Consider the following 12,419-nt stretch of genomic DNA (forward strand, 5'->3'; position numbering starts at 1 on the left):
TTTTAGAGCAGGCTTATGATTGGAGTGCATTGTTTATTCTGAGCTAAACAAGTGCAAATCTGTCATGTATACAAAAATTTAAATTGGTGATTTTGGTTTAAAACTTGTAAAGTTGTTTTTGAACTCTTAAACTGGCTACTAATGGGACACAAAACATTGTTTTACAGATTTTGACACAACTCATTAGAAAGTATTACAATAAAGATAGAAGTTATTTTGTCTACTTGTTACAGAAACATAGTCAGGCTTTAAACAACAAGAACGAAACCCTTCTAATATTAAAACTAAAACTTGACATTCAAACATTAAACATTTAATTTTAAACCTTGTTATAATAAATCAGATAGATTGTCCGTCGATAATAAGTCTGGAAGCGTTCCATAACGTTGAAGGAAACCAAAAATCCGATAACTCATGAACTTATTTTTCGGAAATACTTCACAAAAGAGTGTAAGTTGATTGTGAAAGTTGTAGAGAAAAAAAATTGCTCCAAAATTAAATGGAGCAGTGTATTATGTCAGTCTCCTTCGGTGCCCTTTCTTCAGCAAACAAACAGAGTTTACTCTTCATACATCCATCACTAAAGCTATTTAAGTCTCGCTAAGTGTGGACGGCCCATCAAAGAATAGAGAATTTATTTTGTTGAATCGCCCATCACTCGTAATAATTAACACAAACAAAGAACAAACACACAAACGCACACACCCATACATTTACACACATATATCCACAAACACACACACCCACACACACACACACACACACACACACACACACACATACACACACACACACGGACACACACACACACATACACACACACACACACACACACAAGCGCACACGATTAAAACTCAATTGATTTCTCTAGCGCAACTCATAAAAACCCAGGTGATCTAGTGTAAAACTTAACAAAAATGGCACCACCACTTAATAAAACACTACACAAACAATTGCGAATGTACTAACAGCTATCTACAAGATTCTGTTTCGTAAAACCTATTTTTTTACAACTTTTAAAATACAATGCGATTTTTAACAAAAAATTGGTTAAGGAAATTGGTTTTAACGAAATTGGAAATTTTAAAAAAATTGGTTACTACTTGTCAACAAATAGCAACAAAAGAACCTAGGTACATCAGTGAAAAAGAATTAACTAGAGTAAGAAATTGGAATGACTTGGGTTTTAATTTCAAAGAGCTCTTAACTATATTCAACACTTGACTATATTCTATAACTCTTTGTTAATCAGTGTGCGTTCGGGCGTTATCATATCCTTTTTCCCTCAAAACTATAGTAAGTGAAGCTAGATGCAAAAAAAGTAATGATAAGACAAATGCCAGGAAACAAAGTTTTTTTGTTTTTTGCAAAATCCCAGACAGTAGAACTCTGAGAAGTAAAACAATGTTAGCCAGTCCATTGGCTAATCGAACAATTCAAGCGAACTTGAACATTGCTATAAATAAAACTTCCCAAGCTATCTGGTCGAATTTGTTATGACATTTTCATTAAATAACATGCAACCAAGAAACCACATTTACGTCAATAGTCGGAGTTCACAAATTCAACCACCGCGGGTGTTACGCTGGCAAGCAACGGCACTCAAATGCTATTTGATGACTCTGGATTAAGGAGTAAGTACCTGCGCCGAGCCCACCGTCTTGGTTGCAGACACCTGCTGAACAGCGCCTTAATACTTGTGACTTGGTTTGAGCAGTGAAAGTGACCAACCCTAGGCGTTACTTCTTCACTGCTGGGAATGCTGAACACACTTAAGGGTGATAAAAATTTGCACGCACTTCCTTTTTGCTCGCCCGCTTATTTCACCGTCACAGTACCTTTTTTTCTAACATCTTATTCTGAGCCAGATGATGTTACAAAGCAAAAAACAACCGCTATTTCTCCGATATATACCGTTTCAATACGTTCTACCAATCCGAGAGTGGGCGGAAAGAGTTCGTTAAATATTATGTCGAGAAAGACTAAATCTGAAACCTATTAAATAAAACGGTTTTAGGATTTGCAGTCTTTCTTTGAAAATTTTTGGAATAAAATGGTGACCGGCAGACAAGGGACGAGTAAAAAGAGCAAAAAAAATTCTTTCTATCTATATCACTCGTTCGTTTGTTCGATGTAAGTTCTATACATTGGTATCTTGTTCCAACTCTTATACGATTGTCTATGTCATATTTCTTGAAATGAAAAAGAGCTTCCTGAACTTCTTTCTTGCCAGTTTTAATTGAAAATATTTGGTTACAGTGACCGATTTTTCTGATATTTAACTCATTTCAAGTATATAAGCAGTGGTCCAACTCTTGTCTTCAGTACGAAAATTTTACATTTGAACTGTATAAATTATATATACTCTCTTGAAAAACTTGATCAGCTCGAATTGCTTTTTTGCAACAATATAAAATGGTTTAGATGCTTATGGATAGACAAGGTGTTCGGTAGATTAATAGCCATCAATCAATAATTTCAGTATCATTAATTGATGAGCGACGAATTTGGCAAATCACTAAGTTGAAATGTTTTACGATCCCAACAATCCAATATAATTAAAAAGGGATATCTTAATTATCTTATAAATTCTAACCAGGAAAACTTTGCATAATCCAATGAGCACTTAATAACATTAACAAGACTCTCCATAAATATTTATTTGTTGCCAGCTGATATCTAATTGCCTGTCAGGAAAACAAACAGCCTGCTTTGATTATATTTATTTAAAATATGTTAAGTATAAGATATGTTAAGATATGAGTATAGAATAAAAGGGAACCACTTAAATGTAACGGAGTTAAAACGACTGGTATTACTTAAATAGAAAACTTTTGCAGATAAGGAGCATTCATTAACAGACGTATGTGGTCCTCATGGTAAGAGCAAAAAAATGAGTTCCGCTATCATTCCTTTGCAAAATATATGGTGGGTCAACCTGGTAATAGTCAAGGAAAAAGAAATTCGTTTGTGAGTCTACATTATAGTTTCATGGCCGGCTTGGTCGGCCTTGGTCTTTTCACGAACCAATTTAGGACATCCGAAAAAAAAAAACAATTCACCCAAACATACACACGCGTACACGAGTATATATGTATATATATATATATATATATATATATATATATATATATATATATATATATATATATATATATATATATATATATATGTATATATATATATATATATATATATATATATAAATAAATAAATATATACATATATATATATATATATATATATATATATCGTGACGTGATAGCCGAGAGGTAAGGTGTGCGCTTCACACGCCAATGATTGGGATTTCAATCTCCCCTGCCTCCGTGAAGCTGTCTGTGTGAGGATGAGCTCTTACTTAACCATAGCTTCAGGTTGATCATAGCCTGACCAATGTTGGCTGCAATGATGGTACCACGTGAAAGTTTCACACGCAAATAAAAGTGGCTATAGTCACCAAAAAAGAGCAATTCTGCTCATAAAAAGATCAGTCTGAAATGTTGGGAATAATATGAAAAAGGACAGCTGAGAACAGGCTGCTGTGGCCTAATGCTGTTCCGCTGCGATTACGCAGGAACCGCAATTATATATATATATATATATATATATATATATATTTATATATATATATATATATATATATATATATACCAAATTTTTTATTTAGATATTTCGTTCAGTATTCCAATAACAAATTAGCAGTCGTTATTAAAAGAATAATTAAACGTAAAAAACAGTGTAGTACAATCACATTAGCTTGTTTCGGTTGTGATAGTTTCATACCAAGTTCAATGGGCTGCTGAGGAAGTGCCATGGCCTGCAAAGCACGGCTGACAGCAAAACTAAATATCAAGATAAATGCGTAACTAAACAGTTTTTACTCAGTTGCAACAATTTTTTTGCAGCTAAGAAAAATTTTGCGTCTGATATAAAGATCCCGGGTTTATAGCTGCGAGTAACTTAATACTCAAGTTGCGTTATGCGCAAAATTGAAAAAAATTTGCATCTATCATAATGTTTCCGCTACCTTCATTAGTGCTGCCAATTATTTTGATTAATCAACCTGCTTTTTCCGGGGCAAAGTGGTAGGAATACATCTCAAAATTTTTTTTCTTGCAAAAAATACCGTCCCAGATATTAAATACACTTTCTGGACTACACCTTTGTCATGTCATAATACAATTACTGGGTAGCTATAAGCCAGCCATTTTGAATCGTTGCCACACTTCTCCGAATTTTTTTGCATGGTTTTGCCTCAAAGTTCCGCTGTATCGAATAAAAAAAATTAATTTAAATAATATAATCATCACTAAAAACGTTTGCTTTCAAATTTTAATTTTAAATTCTATGCGATACCCGAAAAAATTGGCTCAGATAACTCATCCGAAGCTTCAGATTGACAAGAAACACAACACTAGAAAATATCATCACTTTGTAAAAATCATTATTGATATACATTGCACTAAAAATTCTCTTATGTCCATGAAAATGCTTAATGGATTTTTATTTTGATGTTTCTTTGAGTTATCATTGATTTTATGCCCAAACGCAATGCAGAAAAAAAACAATTTTTAATCCTATGTTTAGCGTCGCATCACTAAACTTTTCATCGGGAATTGCTCAGTTTTCATTTTCCAATAGTATTTCAGAAGATATGAAATGAAATGAAGAAATTAAACTAAGAAATATTTCCCCGTTTTTTGAAAACTTAGACTATATTTTGCACTGTCGGGCTTTAGTAATCATGGTCATCGTTTATGAATCTTCAGACCAGTCTTAGATTGCGCATTTTTCTCAAATTTTGAACCACTTTCCACACGTCCTTATTTTCAAATCATTGTTAGCTTCTTTTCTGGGTCGTAAGCATTCACAATGTTCCAACGAATCAATACATTTGAATCGACTATGTCATTATTTATTTGACAGAATCAATACATGTGAATCGACTCAGTCTATATTCACCAGTTTTCTTGACGGAATGAGGCCTTATATTTTTTTGAAACCTGAATCTTAAGTTGAAAAGAAACGAAACGTTAACCATGGTTTAGATCTCTAATCAGGTCGAAATTTCAGCTTCGCCTCTCATATTTCGAACTACTCAAGCTGACTGAAACTCCATCTCACAATCAATAACAGGACGCAAATTTCATTTGTTAGAATGACACCTGGTACAAATGGAACTCAATCGATTTCCACTAGAAGAAATTTTTCTATTTATGAATAATTGCAATAAATTGACGCAATTGGACATCAACCGCAATTCTAGCCAAAGTCACAACAGTCCTAGAATTTGCTATGATTTTTTGGGGCTTTGGGGCTGATTATTTTTAGGAATCAAATGATTTTCTGACATTTTAAGACAGTATCATTGTGCTTAGGACAAAGTACAATCCTTTTTGAATTGATTGGGGGTGCCGCTTCTGCTTAAGGGAAAAAGTTACACTTTAGTTCTAATGGAAGTTCGCATGGAAACGTTCCTAATAGAGATCTTTCCGCAGTCTGACCAGTCTTCTGAATCTTCTGACCAATCTTAGATTGCGCAATTTTCTTCAATTTATAATTATTTTCCACACGTCCTTATTTTCAAATCATTGTTAGCTTCTTGTCTGGGACGTCATAGAGTCGCCGTTTTTTGTCTACATTAAACGTGTCATAGTTTTACCACTTTACAGGTGTTGGCCAAATCGTATTCGCACATTTTGACTGTGGTTTTGCAATCATGGTCGTAAGCATTTACAATGTCCTAAAGAATCAATACATGTGAATCGACTCTGTCAATATTTTTTCTGAAATATCGTATTTAATAGGCAATGCATTTATCTGGATAAATTGCTAAACAGTTTTCAGAGTAATTTGATAAAGTATAAAGCAATAATATTTTTACAAAAATAATGTTTTCAAGATATGTTTAAGGCCTCAAGCATGTCTTTCAAAAAATATAAACAATTCCTGAAAAAGAAGTTTTACCAATGAATGGTTTCATAGAAACAGATAAATTATGACGCAAAACAAAATCGATCAAAAACATTTATTTACTTTGCAAGAAATTTTAATCATGCGAGAAGATTATTGAAAAACAAATCTGATGACCGGTTCATTTTTTTTTATTCAATTGTTCAAAACAAAAAAAAAGAACAGGAAGAGAAGTTGAGAACCAACATTTCAAAAATATTTGTTAAAAAGAAAAAAAAGAAAAAAATCATAATACGGCAATAAAATTTAACCAAATTGTCACTTGTATTTCATAACATTATTTGGCGCAAATTTTTTTAAAAAGTTTGATCTCTATTATTAAGAAAAATTGAAAAAAAAGCAAAGCAGAAGGACTGGAAAGTTATTTTGCCCAAATGGACCCCTAAACAACGGGAACAATCAATTGTATCTAAGATTCAAATTTTTTCTGTGTAACATGTCATCGCATAAACTGCAAAAACTGGGACAGAGTTTTTAGAGAACGTTTTTCTTGTATTTTTTATGCTATAGTGCGGTCTGTTATCAAAAATTAATATGTTAACATTAGATCATTACTCATTTTTGTATTACTGCGGAATTTCATTCTAAACAATTGCTAATTTTTTTATGTCAATTACTGAGCAGGAAATTAGTTTACATTTAACAAAAAAAACAAGAGGAGCGATCAGCCAAAATTTGACTGGAAATCAACCTGTTGAGTACAGCTAAGCGTGTTTCATCTACCGAAAACTGGACAAAAATTTAACGGTGGCTCTGACTTTGCTAAGAGAGGATTTTGTACATTAGCAGGTACAGGCATACAAACATGCGCACATTAATGAGAATTCAGACTCGAAAGCATACATATACACAGATATATTCACCAGTTTCCTTGGCGGGATGAGGCCTGAATATTTTTTTGAAACCTGAATCTTAAGTTGAAAAGAAACAAAACGTTAACCATGATTTGGATCTTTAATCAGGTCGCAAGTTTAGCTTCGCTTCTCATATTTCGAACTACTCAAGTTGACTGAAACTCCACCTCACAATCAATAACAGGACGCCAACTTCATTCGTTAGAATGACAGCTAAATGGAACTCAATCGATTTCCACTGGAAGAATTTTTTCTATTCGTGAATAATTGCAAGAAATTGATGCAATTGGTCGCCAACTGCTAATCTTGCCAAAGTCACAACAATCCTAGAATTTGCAACGATTATTTGGGGCTTTGGGGCTGATAATTGTTAGGAAACAAATGATTTTCTGACATTCTAAGACAGTATCATTGTGCTTAGGACGAAGTACAATCCTTCTTGATTCGATTGGGGGTGCGGCTTCTGCTTAAGGTAAAAAATTACACTTTGGTTCTAATGGAAATTTGAATGGAAACGTTCCCAATAGAGATCTTTCCGCAGTTTTGAAAACATAAATTTTCCTAAAGACTGTGATTTTTAGCGATTTATAGGTGCATTTTTTCCTAATTTTTAGAAAAAGTCGACTCAAAAAGTCTTTTGGATCACCTTTAGTATATTTTCAGCGGTTTTTTATTTCGCTAAATTTGAAATTTTCGTCGTTGGCATGTTATTTTTAGCTGAAATATCTTCTTTTTTAGGCTTTCTATCAAATGAAATCTGTAGCATATAGTTTAGAAAAATTGAAGTCAGCATTTAAGTTCATTAAATTGGAAAATAAAATAAAATCTTAGACACCCTTCAAACACTACACAACATAATAGTTAAAACATAACTAGCATAAATCTAGCAACAAATAACAACAAGCACCTCTTGTAAACAAACTCCTCTCTTGTGATCTAACATATCTTACGGAGACTTGGCAACTTGAACACTACTCAGCCAGCTTTCAATGACTCCTTTGAAGCCGGATCGATTTTGGATTCCAACACGTCGCCTGATTTAATCAAAGATCTTAATTTCAAATCGAGTTTTGCTGTTTGTTTTTCATTGAAGAGAACTGAGCATAGTGCTTAAGATTATAAATTAATTTTTTCACTAAAAGATAAATTGAATTGAATTATTAAATTGGATTAAACTGAGCTAATGAAAAATGAATTTGCATTAGGGTTGATTTATATGCATGTATTGGTTAGAACAATAAAAAAAATGAAACTGTAGAGTACTGAACGTTCTTCATCAGTAAGAAAAAACAGCCTTATCAAAGCTGTTGTAAATCATGGATAATTAAGGCTGGTTGAAGAAAAGAGATATTATATGCTGTTAAATCTAATTATCTTAAGGGCGAACCAACCGTCCTGACTTAAAGTAGTTACATTATGTCTTTTTCTTATAATAAAATTTTTTGGCCTTGATAATTTAATACAAGAAAAAAAAGTTTTTTCTATTTTCTTTAACAGTTACTCAAAGCATAAAGCCAATTGTTCATCAGCAAAAAATTTCTATGTGGTCAGCAGAGTTCATGACTTCTAGTTGAACTCAATGAATGCAAGCATGCTGCAACGGGTGTGAAATTTGAAAGCAAAAAAACTTTGATCTTTGGTTTCGAAGAAACCAGCATTGACATTTTCAATGAAATTGGACCGAGACAAACACAAAGACCAGCCAGCCGACGCACTATGTTATAAGTCCTTAGTTTACATTACTATACATCTTCTTCAAAAGACAAATTTTCTTTCCAGCATTCGCTTCTTGAGCAGATAACGTAAACCAACTTGCAGGCAAACTAGCATGTATCACCAGAAAATGCTTCAGCATAAAAAGGAAAACCCATTTTGTAGTTTAAAAGAAAGAAAAACTTTACTATTTATGCAGACGCCAATACTAGAGCCAACAGTAGTTCAAAGCTGTAGCTTAGATTAATAGTTTAAAAAAGAACACAGAACACAGAACACTGGCGCGAGGTCAAAACATGACGCCCAAAATTTCCACATTGATCTTAAAAAAATTGACACAGAATCGAATGTTATTTTTCACCTTTACATAAAAATTTGAAAAATATCAGTAGCAGGCATTTTGAAATTCTTGAATCCCATCTAATAATCTCATATATATCCATTCAAATTTCTATAATAGTAAAAACAAACGTATGCATGAACAATGGTACTAAGGGGCTTGATAGAGTCCTTTTTGAATTAAAAAAATCAATGTCCCGCTTTACAATGCAAAACTCTATGCAAAAATCTGTGATTGGTTGTACGTGTACGGTGTTATGGCTAAATTGTTAGCGCATTATAGTTTCTCTCTCAAAATCTAGCCCTCTTTAAAATAATTTACAATTTGAATGTATATCAAAATTTGTTCATATAAAGAAATTTGGTTAGAAACCAAATATTAGACATTGGAAGTTGGCTATATGGACCTATTATATATTTCCTCATTGTACGTAGCAGCGTAAATCTGGCGTCTGATTTTACCCAGAAGTAGTGTCAAGTAATTTTTTCTAGCAGCTTGTAGCAGCAGAGCTACTATATCTACTTTGAACGAAACAGCTATTTTTTTCGTTTTGAAAGCATTGAAACAATAATAGAATTATCAATTCACTACTTGATACCAGATTGTTATGTTGCAAGACCTTGTATGAGCATGGTTATTTTGCGAGATGATGAATATCTTGCAAAATCTTGCAAGATTATGGCTATTTTATCTTGTAGCATATTGCATGACGATGGCTATCTTGCAATATCTTTCAAGACGATAACTATCTCTCAAGATCTTGCAAGACAAATGATTGTCTAGCATGAAGACTCTTTCAAATTCGTTTCTGTCAAGCTGTGGTCTCATTGGCTGTAATAGACGCATTATAGTTGAAGTGGCGCAAAAATTTCCCAACATACAATTGAGTGAGTAATAAGAGGACAGTTTGAGTGGATAATTCGATGGATATCTTGCAATATCTTGCAAAATTTTGCAAGATAAGCGTTTGATTTCGGCTCGGGTTAAGTATATTTTTTCAATCAAAGTATGGGTTGAAATCAGTCGTAAATTGTCACATATCTGAGATCATTCGATGCATTTTGTGAACACCCAGTTCAATTTAAAACTCCTACAAAAACTTTCCCTAAGATTTCTCTTCTTATGGTGCGTCATCTGTTTGCGCATTTTGGTGCGCCTTGTTTGTTGGAAAAGAAGGAGAATCTACGCAAAAATTCAACAATAACGTTCAAAATAGCACTATATTATGCAAAAATTAATGAAACGTAATGTTACTAATTTTATTTAAAAATCTATTGAAATGAAATATAGTTTGACTATTTCTGTCCAGTCTTGTAACTATTCTTTTGATAACAATATACAATTGTGTAGTATGGGCTAATCTCGGAGCAAAAAAAAATGATCGAATAAGATTGATGAGAGTTGACGTAATTCTGATCCATAACTTTTTTCTTGTGAATGAATGTCTAATTCAGCACTGATGATGAACTGGTTTTAACTCTGGTTTTAGTATTGACTCTTCTGACTATGACACCCACATGCCTCTACAGGGAGCGTAAAGCTTTCTTCAAACGTTATTTTTTTTCATCACTACTTTCAAAAAAGTCTTTGTCATGGCTACTTGGACTATATTTAGTATGACTGGCAACAAAATCTTTACAACCGCTTACACGTATGAGATTAAAGAATATGAAATTATCATATAATAAGTTTGTGGAACAAAATTCGGATTGGGATATCAAACGCCACATATTTGTCGATAAAAATAATATAGGAAACACTTGCTCTGAGCTCAGAATTTACGATCTTTTATGTAAAACACGTATTCACAGGCTGTAAAATCAAATCGGGAAAGTTCAAGATTAAACAACTTCTAACAGGCGGAGTTGTAGAGAGAGTAATTTGAGACTTTCGACAAGTGTTGGTGGTGAAATAATTCTCAACTTTTAAAGAAAGCGACAAAATTAATGGGGCTAGGACAGTAGATCGAAAAGACAGTAAATCGAAAGCGATATATATATATATATATATATATATATATATATATATATATATATAGAAAGGGATACAGGATATATATATATATATATATATATATATATATATATAGAAAGGGATACAGGATATATATATATATATATATATATATATATATATATATATATATAGTCCCGTGGGACTTCGCATGAATCTATCAAAACCGAATAATTTATTGCAACCGGCTAATTTCTGCGCAACAATCATGTAATTTTTGGCTGCAAGACATATATATATATATATATATATATATATATATATATATATGTCTTGCAGCCAAAAATTATAAAGAGTACATGATTGTTGCGCAGAAATTAGCCGGTTGCAATAAATTATTCGGTTTTGATAGATTCATGCGAAGTCCCACGGGCCTCAGAGACATGGCCACAACCAGTGAGGCATGCTGAAATTAGCTAATCTCGTGTTCAAAATTAAAAAAAAACAACTTAACAGTTGCCAATTGGGATATATTGTTAGATTTCTGTTCCCTTTCTATCGACTGCCCCAATTCTTGCAAAATTTATCAATTTCGATCTACTGTGCGTTCGGTTAATTGTCCGGTCCCCAAAATAAAACAGGTGTTTATGATAGACCATTGTCTTACCTCCGTATTGAGGGCGCAATCTTCTGTCATAGTTGGCCAGCAGTTTGCTCAAAATGTCGGATACGGGGTGCCTGAAACATCAAACAAATATATTGGGTTGCAAAGTTGGGTAAATTCACGAACTAGTATTTAATCATTCTTTACTGCTGACAAAATTCATTAATTTAAATCACACGTTCTTTGAACCACGACACTTGCGCGTTGAACATGGCTAATTTTCGAAAGATGATTTAATGCTGAAAAAGTATGAATTTGTTGAAGTACAGAAAAGAAGACATTTTGGACGCACGAGATTTTTGAAGGTTTTACTCAAGATAAAAAACAACTTTTTCTGTTGCTAATATAAAGCAACTAAAATTCGGCAAAACAAAAGTTCCCTAAATCTTGATGTTAATCCTCTTTTTCCTAATATGGTTTGATGATTTTCATCAAAAGTTTACAATTCAATATCGGTTGCTTTGAACTCTTAAGTAAACTTTGGAGACAAAAGACAAAAGCTAAATGAGAAATTGATTTTGCATCATATTCCTATTCAGCCTTGCTTGCTCATCAGGCATAATGAAGTCAACTAAAACAACATCACACAGTTTAAAAAGCTTTTCAAGCCATTAAACTTTAATCACCTAAGAGGTTACATTCAAGGCACGAGTTTAATCAGCTGTTCACTTCAACAAAGAAAGTCAACTTCGAAATGTTTAAAAGCTGAAAAGATTTTAAAAGTAGATTTCATTCACGTGTTTGTTCATTCATATAAAAACAGCACGTCAGGAAGCTAAATGAGCAATTTTTCAGTTGTGTAGAAAGTGAATAGGAAATAGTTGACATTGATTGCTGCAATAACACATAAAATGCCAAATTAAAGCTATAAACTAAGGACAGTCAAAGTTCCTCGTCTTCCTTGTAATGACCGGGGAAAGTT

The 12,419-nt window shown here is 32.9% G+C and overlaps 1 protein-coding gene across 10 annotated transcripts in view; it reads right to left on the minus strand.

The window, feature by feature from the left end:
- Positions 1-12,419, minus strand: part of LOC142343200 (glycine receptor subunit alpha-2-like) — a 206,738-nt gene that overhangs the window by 49,246 nt on the left and 145,073 nt on the right. For all 10 annotated transcript variants that reach the window (XM_075394938.1, XM_075394936.1, XM_075394939.1 and 7 more), the window contains one exon: positions 11,501-11,571. In XM_075394938.1, the coding sequence (XP_075251053.1) occupies positions 11,501-11,571 (71 nt within the window). The remainder of the gene's footprint in view (positions 1-11,500; positions 11,572-12,419) is intronic.

This window comes from Convolutriloba macropyga, chromosome 7 (assembly GCF_964194025.1).
Source record: "Convolutriloba macropyga chromosome 7, txConMacr16.3, whole genome shotgun sequence".
Lineage (NCBI taxonomy): Eukaryota > Metazoa > Xenacoelomorpha > Acoela > Convolutidae > Convolutriloba > Convolutriloba macropyga.